Source organism: Lepus europaeus, chromosome 3 (genome assembly GCF_033115175.1).
Source record: "Lepus europaeus isolate LE1 chromosome 3, mLepTim1.pri, whole genome shotgun sequence".
NCBI classification, from domain to species: domain Eukaryota; kingdom Metazoa; phylum Chordata; class Mammalia; order Lagomorpha; family Leporidae; genus Lepus; species Lepus europaeus.
In genome coordinates this window covers 4,419,741-4,437,812 of record NC_084829.1, presented here as the reverse complement: position 1 = coordinate 4,437,812, position 18,072 = coordinate 4,419,741, and the positions used below count along the sequence as shown (strand labels likewise).

At 49.3% G+C, this 18,072-nt stretch overlaps 1 protein-coding gene across 1 annotated transcript in view; it reads right to left on the bottom strand.

The window, feature by feature from the left end:
* Positions 1-18,072, bottom strand: part of LOC133753520 (uncharacterized protein C6orf201-like) — a 41,459-nt gene that overhangs the window by 14,439 nt on the left and 8,948 nt on the right. Inside the window, exon 3 of the mRNA XM_062184205.1 lies at positions 13,524-13,722. Coding sequence (XP_062040189.1) covers positions 13,524-13,722 — 199 coding nt within the window. The remainder of the gene's footprint in view (positions 1-13,523; positions 13,723-18,072) is intronic.

Here is an 18,072-nt window from a genome sequence, read left to right as displayed (position 1 = left end):
CCAGGCACAAAGCCCACGTCCCGCGCTGGAGCACCTGGGCTCGATTCCTGCCTCTGGCTCCGACTCCAGCTTCCAGCCAGTGCAGACCCAGCGAGGCAGAGGGATGGCTCAGATCATTGGGGTTCTGCCTCCCAGGTGGGATAATTCTAGTTCCTGACATCAGCCCAGACGAGCTTCAGCCATTGTGGACATTTGGGGGGTGAACCAGTGGGTGGGAGCTTCCTGTGTGAGTGTATGTGTGTGTTTCTCAAAGAAATAAGTAAAAATTTGTAATAGTAGAGGGTCTTACATCTTTAGACAGGAATCGTTGTTTCCAAGAGCACTGGAACATAGTGCCTGGCGCCCTGCTTTGAAAAGCATTCACAGCATGGCACGCTGAAATCATATCTTTGTACACCACGATGGCGCTCTGACGCCCACACGCGGTGACGGACTGAATCGGCCCAAACACCGAGAGCCTGCTGACCACCGACTTGAGGTCCTCCGTGGGCTGCATGTTCTTCTTGAGCCACCTAACAAGGGAGCACATGAAAGGAATAGTATTCCTGAGAAACCAATCAGACTCTTCGTTTCTTTTTGTAAAATTTATAGTATTACTGGGAAACCAATCAGAATCTGTTTCTTTTGTAAAATTTAATAAAGAGGCATGAAATTTGGCCGGCGCCGTGGCTCAACAGGCTAATCCTCCGCCTTGCGGCGCCGGCACACCGGGTTCTAGTCCCGGTCGGGGCACCGATCCTGTCCCGGTTGCTCCTCTTCCAGTCCAGCTCTCTGCTGTGGCCAGGGAGTGCAGTGGAGGATGGCCCAAGTGTTTGGGCTCTGCACCCCATGGGAGACCAGGAGAAGCACCTGGCTCCTGCCATCGGAACAGCGCGGTGCGCCGGCCGCAGCGCGCTACCGCGGCGGCCATTGGAGGGTGAACCAACGGCAAAGGAAGACCTTTCTCTCTGTCTCTCTCTCTCTCACTGTCCACTCTGCCTGTCAAAAAAATAAAAAATAAAAAAAAAAAAATAAAGAGGCATGAAATTGGACGGCAATGTTCTGCCTCCACAATTATTTCCTTATTTGTTTATAGTCTTCAGGCTTGTTGAAGACGGTATTTTCTAGAAGACTGACTCGCAAGCTGCCGTGATGGTCTTTGCAGCTTCCTGTCCTGAATGATGTCACACACGCCTGGCCCCAGCTGGGGACGTAATTCCAAGCCCTACAAGAGTTGGCATGGAATGCTTTGCTTTTCTAAATGCAATTCCTCCCTTTGGCTTTTCCTTCAGGCATCAGCTTCCAAGCAGCTAACCCACCAAACCTCCTCACTCTCTCGTTCCTTCTTTCTTTGTTATGGTATGGTGGTTCCCCCTTTTCTGCATTTTCAGTTACATATGATAAACCGCGTTCTGAAAAAACTATATGGAAAATTCCAGAAATAAACAATTCATAGGATTTTAAATGATGCCCTATTCTGAGTAGTACGGTAAAACTTCACAGTGTCCATCCCACCCGAGACGCGAACCGTGCCTTTGTGCAGTGTATCTGTGCTGTGCTGTGTCTGCCACCCACCCCTTAGTCACTCAGTAGCCGTCTTGGTTATTAGACTGACTGTCATGGGATTGTGTGTTTGGGTAAATTTAACCTTTATTTTATTTAATAATGGCCCCAAAGCACAAGACTAGTGATGCTGGAAATTTGGATATGCCACAGAGAAGCTACAACAAGCTTCCTTTAAGTGAAAAGGTGAATGTTCCCAAAAAGAAAAAAAAATGCTGAGATTGCCAAGATCTACAGTAGAAGATATTTTGAGAGATAGAGGCCAAATTCACATAACATTTATGACAGCATTTTGTTACAATTGTTCTATTTTGTCACTACAGAAATTAACTTCTTACTGTGCCTAATTCATAAATTAAACTCTATAGTAGGTATTTATAGGAAAAAGCAGCTCATGTAGGGTTTAGTAGTATCTGTGGCTTCAGGCATCCACTGATGGATCTTGGAACATTATAAACATAAGAGGGGACAATCGTAATCGTAATTCAAAATGCTTATGGAAAAATATATGAATAGAGGCCAGCACTATGGTATAGTAGGTTAATCCTCTGCCTGCGGCACTGGCATCCCACATGGGCTTCAGTTCAAATCCCGGCTACTCTTCCGATCCAGCTCTCTGCCATAGCCTGGGAAAGCAGTAGAAGATGGCCCAAGTGCTTGGGCCCCTGCACCCACGTGGGAGACACGGAGGAGGCTCCTTGCTCCTGGCTGTGGATGGCTCAGCTCCAGCCGTTGCAGCCATGTGGGGAGTGAACCGGTGGATGGAAGACCTTTCTCTGTCTCTACCTCTCTGTCTGTAAATCTACCTCTCAAATAAATAAAAGTAAAATCTTTAAAAAAAGATTTTTAAAGATTTATTTATTTATTTGAAAGTCAGAGTTACACAGAGAAAAGAGAGGCAGAGAGAGAGAAAGAGAACTTCCATCTGCTGGTTCACTCCTCAATTGGCCACAATGGTTGGAGCTTCGCTAATTTGAAGCCAGGAGGCGGGAGCTTCCTCTGGGTCTTCCCACGTGGGTGCAGCCGGGACTCAAACTGGCACCCGTATGCGATGCCAGCACTTCCGGCAGCGGCTTTACCCACTATGCCACAGCACCGGCCCCTAGAAATAATGATTGATGTCTGTTGAGCACTTACTAGTACTTAATGCCCAACATCATATTTTACCTCCCCAAATTACGGCAGACATTGAAAATGAGGTAAGTGTGGCTGCTTCTACTCTTGCAGGTTGAGATCCTGAGACAGAATGAAGTAGCTTTTCCAGAGTCAAACTCACGCTGCGGGTCAGACGGGAGTCACCAGTCCCACTGTGGCAGCGTGCGCCAGCTCCCGCCGTCCGCTGATAACAGCGGAACGGTCTGGACAAGCATGAAGTCAGAACACTGAAAGACGCTGAAACTCAGCAGAAGTGGGGCGATGGTGGAAGGGCTTCAAAACACGGAGAGGCAGCTGGCAAAGGACGTTACCCAGGCTGTCCGAGAAAAGCAGCCGGGGCCGGGCATTTGGTTAAACTGCTGCTTGCAGCGCCATCCCACGCCGGGGTGCCTGCGGGTGAGGCCTGCCTCTGCTTCCTGGGAAGAGGCCGCAGACCATGGCTCACGTGCCCGAGTGTCTGCCCCCCTAATGGGAAGCCCACGTGGAGTCTGATCCCTGGCCTCGGCGTGGCCCAGCCCCCGGTGTGGCAGGCATTCGGGGAGTGAACCAGTAGATGGATGATCTCTCTCTTTCTTGCTTTGCCTTTCAAATAAATAAAAACTAAAATAGCAGGAGAGTAGAGTACACGACTTCCAACAGTGGATAGAACTTCAGGCAGAAGATCCATAGGAACACAGAGGACTTGGACGACATCCTAGACCAACTGGACCTAACAGACTGGTACGGAAGATTCCATCCAACCAACAGCAAAATACATATTTTTAAGTGCACATGGAGCATTCTTCAAGATAAACCATGTATTAAGCCACTGAGCAAGTCAATACATTTAACAAATGGGACCGTGTGGCATAGTGGGTAGAGCCGCTGCCTGTGATGCTGGCATCCCATATGGGTGCTGGTTCAAGTCCTGACTGCTCCAACCCAGCTCCCTGCTAATGTGCCTGGGAAAGCAGTGGAGGACGGTCCTGAGTGCTTGGGCCCCTGCATCCATGTGGGAGACCAAGAAGAAGCTCTGGGCTTCTGGCTTCCTCCCTCCTTCCCCCCCCCCCCCCACTGTAATCTGAGTTTCAAATAAATAAATCTTTAAAAACACATTTAGCAAGACTAAAGTCACAAAAACTTTTATGATCACAATAGAATAAAACTAAAATTCAACGTCAGAAGGAAACCTGGAAAACGCAGTAGAAATAGAATGACACACTCTTAAGCAGCAACTGGGTCCAAGAAGAAATCACAAGGGAAATTGTAAAATTCTTTGACCATGAACTAAAGCTCCCAGGACGAAGACAGGCAGTGCCAGGATGGAAACTTCAGTGCCTGCAGGCATCAGTGCCGCGGTTCAGGTGCTGGCGGGGACAGCCTCGTCGCATGTCCAGTGTCTGGAATGTGGACTCTGGGACGCAGCGGAGACCTGACAGCTCAGGTAGCGGCTCCTGCACCCACGTGGGGAACCTGCATGGGGTTCCCTGCCCTGGCCTCCAGCAGGGGCCATTTCCAGCCTTCCTCTCTTGCTCTCTCTCTCCCCCTCAAATAAAGACATTTTAAAAAGAAATCAACAACTAAAGAAACTAGAAAAAGAAGAGCAAGCAAAAACCAAAACTAGCAGAAGGAAAAAATAAAGGTAACAAAGAATTTTTAAAAATAAACCAAGAATTGATTCACTGAAAAGATAAAAAAAATTAACAAACTTTAAGTATAATGACAAAAAAGGGAACTCCACTAAAATGAAAAAGGGGATATTAGCACTGATTTTACAGAAGTACAAAGGATTGCTATAAATAACTGTGGCCTCCAAAATTGGATAATCTAAATGAAATCGATAAATGCCTTAGACACACACCATGCTAAGACTGAATCATGAAGAAATAGAAAAATTTATATAGATTTATAAGAATATATGAGGGTTAGTAATCAAAAAGCTTCCAACAGAAGAAAACCCAAGGCCAGAGAGCTTCATTCGTGATTTCTGTCACACAAAGACAAAACACTGCTCCTCAAACTCTTCCAAACAACTGAAGAGAAGGACTATTCCCTCTGGGCTCTACGAGGACAGCAATGTTCTCAAAGATACTACAAGAGGGGCTTAAAGCCCTGGTCTGAAGTGCTAGCATCCCATGTGGGCGCCGGTTCTAGTCCCGGCTGCTCCACTTCCGATCCAGCTCTCTGCTATGGCCTGGGAAAGCAGTAGAAGATGGCCCGAATGCTGGGCCCCTGCACCCACATGGCAGACTCAAAAGAAGTTCCTGGCTCTTAGCTTTGGATCGGCGTAGCTCTGGCCATTGCGGCCATCTGGGGAGTGAACCAGCAGATGGAAGACCTCTCTCTCTCTGTCTCTCTCTCTCTGTCTCTACCTCTCTCTGTAACTCTGACTTTCAAATAAATAAAATAAATCTTTAAAAAAACAAAGATACTACAAGAAAAGAAAACCACAGACCAAATAGCTTTCGTGAAAACAAACGCAAAGTCCTCAGCGAGATAGTAGCAAAGCCAAATACACACAAAAGGACTATACCCTGGGACCAAGTGGCATTTGTTCCTGGAACGCAAAGATGGTCTAACATGAAATCAGCCAATGTAATATGCTACATTAAAAGGATAAAGGAAAAATCCGGATGATCTCTCACTTGATGTGGGAAAAGCATTTGACAAAGTTCAACACCATTTCACAATTTTAAAAGAATCAGGGAAAAAGGGAGTGGCCTCAACATAATATATAATGAAAATTCATAGTTAACATCAGATCCAGTGATGAGACTGAAATCATACTACACCGTGTTAATTTTGTATTACCTTAATGAGATACCTGAGGCTGGGTAGATTATAAAGAGGCTTATTGGGTTCATAGCTCTGTTCTGAGCTCAAAGGCCTGCTCCTGGTGGCAAGTTTCTTGCTGGCAGAGTCCCAAGGTGACACAAAGTGTCACATGGCAGGAGACAGGAAGTGGGGCCAACATAGTGGCACAGTGGGTAATGGCTGCTTGTGACGCCAGCATTCCATGTCAGAGCACTGGTGTGCGACCTGCCCGCTCCACTTTCAATGCACCTAGGAAAGCAGCAGATGATGGCCCAAGTGCTGGGATCCCCGCCACTCCAGGCTGCAGGCTTCTGCCTGGCCTAGCCCAGCCCATGCCGCTACAGCTAGCTGGGGAGTGAACCAGAGGATGGAAGATCTCTTTCTCTCTCCCTTCAAATAACTAAAATAAATCTTTACAGAGATAGATAGATAGTGTGTGTGTGTGTGTGCGTGTGTTCCAGCTCCATCCCTCTTTGTACAAAGCCACTGGTAATTTAGTCATGGAGTCTCCACCCTGGTGGCCTTAACCAGCCCTAATCACCTCCCAAAGTTTCCAGCTCAAAACACCACAGTCAGACTAAGCTTCCGCTCTCTTAACACTGCACGAAGGGGGTTACATTTCAACACAGGAAGCCTGGAAGGGGTGTGGAAGTACACCCTGATGTCCACACAACGCAATCACCTAAGGACACCCTTCCCAGGATAGATCTGCTTACGTCAGCCACACACGACTGTGCAAACAGAAAGAACCTGTACATAACTATGTATAGCAAACACACATACACAGAGAAAGAGGGTTCAGAGAGTTGGCCTGTGCTGTTTGGCGCTGACAAGGTCCAACACTTGTAGGGCTGGCCAAGAAGCCAGAGAGGGCCTCCAGCGGGAGGCAGCCTTGCAGTGAAAGGCCATGTGGGGTGGAACTCCTTCTCAGGGGACTTCTGTCTTTTCTCTGAAGGCCTTCAACTGCGAGGATGAAGTCCACGTGCTTTTCTCAGAGCGGACCGATGTCAATGTTAATCTCGTCTGAAGAATACCCTCATGGCAACGTCTTTCCTGGTGTTCGACCGAACAACCGGGGACCATAGCGTGGCCAACCTGAAAGGTCACCAGTGAGTGGCAGTCCTATCAGAAGTACTGGTGAATCAGAGAAGACAAGACACATGACCAGGGCTGGCTCTGGGCCTTGCTCTGCCTCTAGACTGGTGTGCACCCTTGGGAACGTGCCTGCCTCCGCTGGACTCCCCTTTCTCATCATCACAAGAGGCCTGGGTGGCTCTGCTCAGAGCGCGTACAATTAGAGAAAGGCCAACAAGTCCCACGTAGGCTGAAGGAGTAAGTGACTAAAGGGAAAGCAAAAGAGGCAGTGGCAACCTGTTCCCTTGGCTACGCGAGAGTATATTGTTGATCCACCTTATGCCATTAGTTTGCAGTAGAGAGCATCAGGCTTTTTCCTTGAACGCCTGCCCCAGGGGAGCTCAGCTGGGGAAGTAAACAAACACATAGTACAGCATGGTAAGTAGGAGCTGGAAGGGCGGGGCGGGGAAGCAATGACTGCCAATGCTGGCCTGCGGCAGGCTTGCTCCAGATGTCTATAGCAGATAGCACACAGCAGGCAGAGAACAAGGTCTATTGACACTTAGCCACTGTCTTTGGCTGCCACCATATGATGCCGGAAGGACCTTTAGAACCTAAACTAGAAGTCCTTGCACAGAGCGTGCAGCCCTTTCCTATTCAATCCTGCTTTCCAAAAGAAAAACATTAGACCCAAGAGCCCATGTGAACATGCCCTGAGCCAATAAATACAGTGTACAGGTCATTATAATTCATGTAAAGTGTCCAGCGGGGATTTGCAGTATTGAGAAAATGGGGGTTGATATCCTGCCAAGTTCTCCAACAGGGATAATACAGCTCCATCTGCAGCTGGAGACTCTGAGCAGGGTCCCAGGCCTCCTGGGTTTTGTGCCTGCTGGTTTATTTACACAGCACGGACCTGAAGGAACCTTGTCAAAGGCAGCAGGCCTTGTGTACGGTCTGCCAGCTTTGTGGCCCTAAAACTACAACTGCCGTGAGCTATACTTTGAATGCGTTGCCCAGAAGTTCAAAGGGAACAAGAGAAAAGGGAGAGAGAGAAATCTGGTTCACTCCCCAAATGTCTGCAACCACTGTGGCTGAACCAAACTGAAGCCAGGAGCCCATGGGCATCACAGGGACCCAAGAACTGTGGCCACCATGCACTGTTTCCCGGGCTTATTAGCAGGAAGCTGGTTCAGAAGCAGAGCAGCCAGAATGCGAACCAAACACTCCGATATGGGACACGGACCCCCCAAGTGGTGGCTTCATCTAGCGCATCACAGGCCAGCCCCTGATGTGTTGGGAACTTAATTCCCAAATGCAGTGGTGTGAGAGGCAGTGAACCCCTTAAGAAGTGACTAAGTGGCTAACAGGGATTAATGCCTTCCTCAGGGACTGGGCAAACTCCCATTCTTGCTGGGTTGACCTGATTGCCGTGACAGTGGGCTGTCCCCCATGTTTTACCCTTCTCTTCTGAACATACCCTCCCAGCTCCCCTCACTAGATGCGGCCACCCAACCTTGAACTCCCAGCCTCTAGAGCCATGAGCCTAAATAAACCTCTTTATTAATTACTGTGACAACAAAACAGACCAAGAAACCACGTGACGGAAAGGCCCTGCTCTCGGTACTAGTGGGGATACACGTATAACCTGAGCAGCTGTTTGCCAGTGCAAGATCAAGGCCAATACCTACAGCTGGCTCAATCCATGTGTAAAACTACTGTACTGCACATTCAAATAGCACTTGGTGCTTGTCACAATGCAATTTCACAGTCATTTTTCCATCAGCTTCACCATTCTACCAGATGCAAGACAAGATATTTTCCGGGGCCGGTATTGTGGCATAGCAAGTAAAGCCTCCACCTGCAATGCCAGCATCCCATGTGGGCAGTGGTTCAAGTCCCCGCTGCTCCACTTCTGGTCCAGCTCCCTGCTAATACACCTGGGAAAAGCAGTGGAAGATGGCCCAAGTGCCTGGGCTCCTGCAACCATGTGGGGACCCAGAAGAAGCTTCTGGCTCCTGGCTTCGGCCTGGCCCAGCCCTGGCCATTGTGGCCATTTGGGGAATGAACCAGCTAATGGAAGATATCTGTTTCTCTCTCTCTCTCTCTCTGTCTCTCTGTCTCTCTCACTCTCTCCCCACCCTCCACTGTTGTGTATGGATGTCTCCTCCTCTCTTTCTAATTCTGCCTTTCAAATGAATAAAATAAATAACTCTTTAAAAATATATATATTTTCAGCACCATTTTACGGTATCCAAGGACATGAGTCTGTAGCATTACTGGTGGTGATCAGAGGGGGAAAAGCTATTCTTGATAATACGCCTCAGTAAAAGCCAGGCTCGCCCTTGCTAAGCCGTGTGTAATCTCAAGGGTGCTGGTGAAGTCACACAGGATTAAGAACAAACACCGGCTGGCGCCACGGCTCAATAGGCTAATCCTCCGCCTTGCGGCGCCGGCACACCGGGTTCTAGTCCCGTTTGGGGCACCGGATTCTGTCCCAGTTGCCCCTCTTCCAGGCCAGCTCTCTGCTGTGGCCTGGGAGTGCAGTGGAGGATGGCCCAAGTGCTTGGGCCCTGCACCCCATGGGAGACCAGGAGAAGCACCTGGCTCCTGCCATCGGATCAGCGCGGTGCGCTGGCCGCAGCGGCCATTGGAGGGTGAACCAACGGCAAAAGAAGACCTTTGTCTCTGTCTCTCTCTCTCTCTGACTGTCCACTCTGCCTGTCAAAAAACAAAAAAAAAAAAAAACAAAACAAAAGAACAAACACCGCTGTCCAGGGGCTGTATTTACCAGGCCACTAGGTGCCGCTCTGCATGGTTTGAGTGTGCCCCCAAAGGTGTACGTGCTAAAGACGTCATCCCCAGGTGGCTGTTCCAGGTGATGAAACTCTAGGAGGTGGCGTGTTGGACAAGGTGGTTTGGTCATGGAGGCACTGCCCTTGGTGGTCTGGGGGAGTGAGTGAGTTCTGGCAAGAGTGAGTTGTTATAAAATGAGCAAGTCTGGCCCCTGAGTTTCTCTGGCCTCCTGTCTCTTATGCTCTCTGCTGCACTGGTGTGACGCCACCCATGAGCACTTGGAGCACAGGGTACTTCGCTGTACCAACAGAAGGACTGAGACACCAGCGGACAGGGCCAGGAGGCACCATCAGAACTGGATCAGGCTACTCGCTGATCCTCTTGGAATCAGAGTTCACGATACTTTGAGGGCACAATGGTCCCAATTCTCCTGCCTGTCCTGTCTCCAGGCCCCTGGAGATGCAACTGTGGCTCCTCCCTCTGGGGTGGAGCCCATCTGCCACCTCCTGGATCCTCACCCTGCTCTGCCTCCCGGCTTCCACGTCCATTTACAGCACCCGGGAAGCCCATGGCACCTTTGTTTCTGTCTCAGCGCTTGTTTCCCACACACCCCAGCCTGCAGCCCTGGGAACACAAAAGTACGTCAGCCAGTCCGTGCTTTTAAAGAAAGCAAACGCACGCAGGTAGAGAGAAACCTGATAAAACAAAAGCTCACGTGTCATCCCTCTCTCTTTTTTAAGATTTCATTTATTTATTTGAAAGACAGAGTTACAGAGGGAGTCAGAGACAGAGAGAGGGGTCTTCCATCTGCTGGTTCACTCCCCAGATGGCCACACTGGCCAGGGCTGCACCGATCTGAAGCCAGGAGCCAGGAGCTTCTTCCAGGTCTCCCACGCAGGTGCAGGGGCCCAAGGACTTGGGCCATCTGCTACTGCTTTCCCAGGCCACAGCAGAGAGCTGGGTCTGCACTGGAGCAACCAGGACTCAAACCAGCATCCATATGGGATGCCAGCGCTGCAGGCGGAGACAGCCCACTACGCCACAGCATCGGCCCCATGTGTCATTTCTCATGTGCTGATGCTCTAGCTGGATTTTCAGAAACCAAACTGCAATGTGAAGTACGATGTACCCCTTCAGGAGCTCATGTTGTGGTTACAATACATTAGCCACTGCCGGTGACAATGGCATCCCATAAGCGCCAGTTTGTGTCCCAGCTGCTCCACTTCCAATCAGCTCCCTGCTGATGTGCCTGGGAAAGTACTGGAGAATGGCCAAGTGCTTGGGCCCCTATCACCTATATGGGAAGCCAGGATGGAGTTCTAGGCTCCTGGCCTCCACTTGGCCCAGCCCTGGCCATTGTAGTCATCTGGGGAGTTGAACCAGTAGATGGAAGATTTCTCTCTATGTGTTTCTTCCTCTCTTCCTGTAACTCTGCCTTTCAAATAAATAAGTAAATCTTCCTAAAAAAAAAGACATCAGCTTCATGTGGAGACCTTATTGCTTGAAGTTGATGGTTGTGAAATGTGCATTTTTAAAGATTTATTTATTTATTTGAGAGGCTGAGTTACACAGAGGGACAGGCAGATGCAAAGAGAGGGAGAGAGATGGTTCAGTCCCCCAAATGGCAAAAACAGCCCAAGCTGGGCCAGGCTGAAGCCAGGAGCCAAGAGGTTCATCAGGGCCTCCCATGTGGGCGCAGGGGTCCAAAGACTTGGGCCGTTTGCCACTGTTTTCCAAGGTGCGTCAGCAGGGAGCTGGATCAGAAGTAGAGCAGCCAGGACTTGAACCAGTGCCTATATGAGATGATAGCATTGCAAGTGGCGGCTTTACCCACTGAGCCACGGCACCGGACCCTGAATTTTTTTTAGAAGATTTTATTTATTTATTTGAGAGGCAGAGTCACAAACAGAGAGAGGGAAATACAGAGAAAAAGGTCTTCCATGCACTGGGTCACTCCCCAGTTGGCCTCAATGACCGCAGCTGAGCTGATCCGAAGCCAGGAGATTCCTCCAGGTCTCCCACACAAGTGGCCCTAGGGGCCCAAGCACTTAGGACATCTTCCACTATTTTCCCAGGCCACAAGCAGGCAACTGTATCAGAAGAGGAGCTGGGATACGAACCGGCACCCATATGGGATGCTGGCACCACAGGTGGCGGCTTGGCCCACTGTGCCACAGCACCGCGTCCCCCCTCCCCAAATTTTTTAATAGACCTCTAAAGCATGGTCAAATACTCTTGAGTATTCAGGAATCATCACTTAAAATAACTTCTACCCTTCTCTGGACACACATTCAAGGTCATCTATTCCATGCACTCTCCAGAAACCACGGTTCTAATGACAACCTTCTTTTACACCGTCTTTTCCTGCTCCCCATGGTGTGCATTAGCGGGAAGCTGGAGTTGGGAGCAGAGCTGGGACTCGATCCCAGGCCCTCCAATGTGGCTGCAGGTGTCTCGAGTGGCATCCTAAATACCAGGCCATGCCTGCCTCCAGCGGACACTGAGCAGGAAATAGACAACGGCACTATTTCACTGTGGCAAAGATGCCCATGGAAGCTTCCAGCACTGGCAAGTTCATGAGCTGAAGTTCTCTCCCTGTATCTGTGCCTTTTTAAAAATATTTTATTTATTTGAAAGACAGAGTTACAGAGAGAGGTAGAGACAGAGAGAGAGAGAGAGAGGTCTTCCACCCGCTGGTTCACTCCCCAGATGGCCGCAATGGATTGAGCTGGGCCAATCTGAAGCCAGGAGCCAGGAGCTTCTTCTGGGTCTCCCACGTGGGTGCAGGGGCCAAGCACTTGGGCCACCTTCTACTGCTCACCCAGGCCCGGCAGAGAGCTGGATCGGAAGAGGAGCAGCCGGGACTAGAACTGGCGCCCATATGGGATGCCGGCACTGCAGGCCAGGGCTTTATCCTGCTGCGCCACAGTGCTGGCGCCGCATCTGTGCCTTCTAATCAGAGAGGCTCCATCTTCATAGCAAAGTATGCATTTCTCTGTCAGCCTGGCAACAACACTTTGTGAATACCTACTATGTGCAAAGTGTGAGCATCATTTATTAGATATTGTCAGCAGCAATAAAGCATCAACATTGTCTGTCTGTCTGGCATATACAGGGAAGCAAGTGTGTCAAAAGTAATGTTATTTTTAAAAAAAACTAATTGACTGACTTGAAAGGCAAAGCCACAGTGAGAGAAAGAGAGAGAGAGAGAGAGAGAGCTCTTCCATCTGCTGGTCTACTCCCCAAGTGGCCTCAACAGCCGGAGCTGGGCCAGGCACAAGCCAGAAGCCAGGAACTCCACCCTGGTCTCCCCCACGAGTGGCAGGGACCCACGCACATGGACCATCTTCCGCTGCCTTCCCAGGCACATTAGCAGGAAGCTGGATTGGAAGCGGAGCAGACAGGACTTGAACCAGGGCTCTGAATGGGATGCCAGCATTGCAAGTGGAGGCTTAGCCCACTGTGCCAAAACACCTGCCCAAAAACAAGTTTCCAAGTAACCCAAACTTTCGACTTTGAGCACAAGAATCCAACCAATCCCTCGTGCCCGTGGCTGTCACCTGGTCTGAGGCCACGTTCCCGCACCTGTGCAATTACAAATGCTCACAGTGAGTCTCCTGCTTCCACCCTCTCTCCCTGGGGGCTGGAGAGGATTTGAGTCACATGGGGCCACCCTCGTTAAGACCCTGCCATTGGCTTCCCATTTCTCTCAGCACAAAATCTGGTAGATTAGGGGTAGAGGCAAGGTTCTACCGTGTCGTCCCATTGTGTCCTCGCCCCTGGTGATGCCAACTGTGGGGCTGGTGCTTCCCCACCCATCGCAGACAGAAAGCCCCGCCTCTCAGTGTGTCGGCCCCTTTGCAGGAGGCCTCCCCAGCCCTGCTACCTCTCCGCTTCACTAGTCTAGGCTGCTATGGCCCAGGGCAGGCTCACACACCTGCTCCCATTTCCAGGAGTTTCTTCCCAGCCAGGGCTCCTCCAGCAGCACAGGGGGTATGAAAATGGGCTTGTGTGCTATTGGAGAGAGTTGTTTTCAAAGCCACTGTATTTCTCAAAGACCTCTTTAAGTGACATTTTTTTAGCTAAGGCTTAAAGAATATTTGCGACCGCCTCACTCTCTCTGAATCCGTCTGCGTGGGACAGAGATATAAGACAGAGCCTACCTGACAACGATGGTGGACATTGGAGGCTCCTTTGTGTTCTTTTTCCACAAGTGGCATTTCTTCCACCCGTCACCTAGACTGTTGATGGCTTTCCTTTTCCAAGAGGGCATTCTGCTCGGCTTTGGGGTCAGGTGGACCTCTTCTGGCAGCCGATACTTTGACAAGATCTTTTCCAAGCCGGAGAATTCAGGATCCTCACCTGGTGGCAGAGAAGCAGCACTGTAAGTCAATGTTCCTTTCCATGTTTGCGTAGCAAGAGTAACAGCACTGATCTGAGAGGAACATTCATGCCGCTAATAACTCTTCTTTGGCTCTGTCATTCCTTCCTTCCAACAATACAACTGAGCAACAACACTTAGATCTTCACCTGGTCCTGGACATAACAGATGCACCACAGATGAATGAATGAATGGACAAGCAATCAAGGCGTGCAGGTGCAGAACCACCACGAATACCATCGATCTGTGCACGGTTCTCAAACTAGTGGCCAGTTACTGTCTATTATTATTATTATAATTCCTGTTTTCTCTTTTATGGAATATTTATTCAGGCATAGACATTCTGAACCTTCTCAGAAGAAATTGAGTAAACACTGAATTTGTTATCCAGCCCCAAAATTTGGGGCTCCCTTTTACTGATGATTTTGATGAGCAAAAGCTATGATATAAGAATTCAACTAAAATAGCAGCACCTGAAAAAAAGGAACACGGCTAAAAGCAGCAGCATGTTTGATGAGGGAGAATTGAAAATATAACTTATTGATCCTTTCTGATTTCCCAAATTCATTTCCAGCCAACATGGTTTTGCTCACTCTGTTATAAGCTGTGCTGGTGGGAAAGGTACTGCCTTGAGGGCCCCAGTAATTGGGAGCCTGGGCGTCTGGAGTTTGTGGCCTACTGTTGGAATGTCCTGGGTGGCCGGTGCTATAGCAATGATGCCAGCACAGTAAACCCTCCTTGAGAAAATGAGGTGGGGGCTCACATCCTACCTCATCAGCAATGGAAGAACTGTGCTCCCTGGTGGGCCAGCAGCTTCGTGAGAGGCAGGTGCACAGGACCGTCCTCTAGGTGACCTCATTTGTCATTCTCAAGAACAGTGCAGAATTTGCTATGAATGCGACATCTCGAGATAAAGGAAGAGCTGCTCGGAACAGCTCAGCTCTGCTCCAGCCCCCTGCCTGTAACAGGGTGTTCTTCTCGGCCCTGGCCCAGGGACCCGTGGGGCCCTAGGGCATGACACCTAGGGTGGACTGCCTTCTGTCACCTCTTAGGTGCAGAGCAAGCTTGGGCCCACACAGACGAGCCTCCATCCACACACCAGGCAGCCTTGCAGCACTGGCTGACCACAGGTCCTTGTTGCCTGTCTGTAAGCACTAATTGCACTTCATGTAACTGTGTTGGAGGGGGTGGGGGCAGGGAGGAGGGAGTTTTGTCTCACAAGGTCAGGACAAGTCGGTAATGGTGCACCTGCTTCGTGGGTGCTGCTGCTTGTTGCAGGAGAAGGGGTGCCCACACTCACTGTAAGGGTTAGGGGCATGCTTCACCCAATAGCTGAGCCTAGGAGGAGGCAGGCAAGGGTTGGAAAGAAGTCTTGGCTGCTGCTGTAGAAATCTGTGTCCATTGGCAGGGATGTGGGGCGAACACACTGAAAGCTAAGGGAGGAATGGGTGCAGGTGACGCCTGGCAGCATGAATCCCATACTCCAGTCGCTCTCCTGTCAAGCCATAGTGAACTAAGCTTTGTGCAATTATTCTTTCCTTCAGTCATCCTAGTGTTAACCACACGCTCCATTTACAGCACATATGTGGGTTCACGTTGCCCTGAATGGACCCCTAACCAAACTGCCGATCTGCAGCGGGACAAGGAGCTTGTACTAGGACATAGTTCAATGTACTGCCTCCTTCCTCCAGTCTTGTTGCAAAGGGGAAAGAAGGAAGGCAGAGTTGGCTGAACTGCATGATGTTTTCAGTGGCTCCGAGGACTTGTATCACAAGGGAAGCGTCTTAACCTTCAGCTGGGTGCAGGTGGGGAACCCACAGCCGGTTTACAGAACACAGCTGGAGCAGCTCTGCACCCCATCTGGGCGGATTGGGAAAGACGGCAGCTGTCACAGACCTAAGGCGGGGAGAGAAGCTGGGCCCCCAGAGAAGCACGGAGCCTGCGTGGGAACTGCATTGAGTCGGCCCAGCTCCTCCTTTTTCTCTCAGCTGAGCCACTGACAGTCCCTGCCGTGGCCGGCAACAGGCAGAGACCCCAAAGCTCCAAGGCTTGGCTCCAGGGACGCTGGCTGGGCAATCTGACTACATGGTAGAATGTCTCGATGTACATGCGGAGCCTCGGAGGCCTCCACATCACTCAAGTGGGTTGCAAACAGGACAGGGAAGCCTGGGGGCCAACTGCTGTGTCCTTCCTTCCAGCGTTCCGTCCACCCAACGATCGCCCAGCTGGAGGACAAACAACGTTCTCCCAGTGCAAACCCAAGCAGAGGGCAGTGTCATGCCTGCTTTGGGCACCAGAATTCCAAAACTGAACCCGAGATTCAACTGAATTAATTAGCTCAAATCAGGTATTTGTTAACATCAATTTTTAACTTTTTGTGCCTCAAGTGAATTGTGAAGTGTTTCAAACCCTTTGTTAACAGCTAGGGATAAAACATACATAGATGTAAATATATATATATATATATGTGTGTGTGTGTGTGTGTATATATATATATACATATATATATATATAGAGAGAGAGAGAGAGAGAGAGGGAGGGAGAATATACAACATTTGACAAAAATTACAAAGTCTCCTGTTCTCCAAGATGAATAATTACACCATAGTATTCTGCACCACAGGGAGATTTACAACGTACAATTCACTTTGAATATTTAATTAGACCTTAGCACCAGCCTCATTTGACATTATAAGCAAGTGTTCTGGTATTTGAGAGAAAATTGGTAAGCAGAGAGATGCCTCAAGAAATGATTTGAAGTAAAATAATATCAAGTGTAAATTTACAGAAGAAATTTTGTAGATATTGGACTATAAGCTGCTTGAAGGTCTTGTTTCTTATTTTGATGTTTGGAAAAAATACATGTTGGATGGACAGGACGGATGGGTAGATGGGTGCATGAATGGATGGAGGATGGACTGCTCGGTGGGTGGATGGATGGATGGGTTAGTAATCAAATTTGATACAATTATATCAGTCCATTGTGGGGTATGTGTGTATTCCAGTGATACAAATATAGTAGCTTAAAACTTCAGGATTTAAGGTGATTTGTTATTTGCATCTCATAATCATGTTCTTCCATGTTCCTACTGGTCATGGACTTGGCCGTCAGCATGTGAACACACACCCTGCTTCTGGGAGTGGCCCTGTGAGTCTCCACGGTGATGGAAACCTTGCTCCTGCTGCCACACTTCTCCCGGGACGGCCCCATCACCCAGGTAAGCAGCCTCTCAAAGTATTTGGGAAAAGCAGTGAATCCACCAACAGACGCATCTTCTTTGGCATTAAAAACAATAATAAACAGAAGCTTTAAACTTCCTCCTTCTTCCTCCCTTTTGGATTGGTGCTGGTCGATCATTCTGGGAGCTGGTATGTGGAATGTATCCCATGCCGCACAATCAGTAACCATGAGATTTCAGAGTAACCCCTACATTGTTCTACTGTGACAACCGAGCAGCCAGCGGCTGTGGGCGTTTTGGAGACAATTACCTGAGCCCCAGTTGATATAAATCCATGTGGTACAGGAGATCTTCACTTGTAATTTTTATATCATTATGAGTTAACTCCTTAAAGTAACCTGGTGTTCAGCTACAGGTATTTAGTTCTTTTTCTTTCCTTCCCCAGGTAGTCACTTCCAGATAACCAGGATAATACAACACAGGCAAAGCTTCCTTTCAGATGAAGAGGGAGCTGGTGGGGAGAGAGACCATTCCTACCAGAAGGAAGGTTTTAGACACCACACCAGTGAGACACTGCGATCTGTTATTACGTTCATGATCTGATGGATCAAAGGATGAGAAACAGGGTCATCTCTTCAGGTCGCACTTTGAAGACAATCACTGCACATTGGGAAATAAAACAGCTTTTTAGAATTCAGGGCCTTAAAAGCCAGGGTGCCCCCGTGAAAGGATTCTCCCACAGATCACGTCCCTGAATGCCCAGACCTGGGGCTCGGAGGAAGGAGCCCTTCCCCCTAGCTGCATCACCCACTTCTCTAGACTGACTGCCAGGCACAGTGAGGATCGCCGCCCCACGCAGCTCAGGGACGAGAGCATTCCACAGCAGTGCGTGGCAGCTGCGCGAGGCAGGACCTGCCCGACGCTCAAGGTGCATCAGTGGTGATGAGTGGATCCTTTGGGAGGCCATGAGGACGCCATCTAAATCAACACATAATTGGAATCTCACTAGAAGAGTACAATCCCTTTCTCCAGCCTCACAGCAAGACTCGCGCAGTTTCAGTTTCAAAATTACATTTGAATATCCAGGAATAAATTGGACCAGCAAAGTGCAAGACTCCAATGATGAAAACTGCAAAACCTTGATGAAAGAAA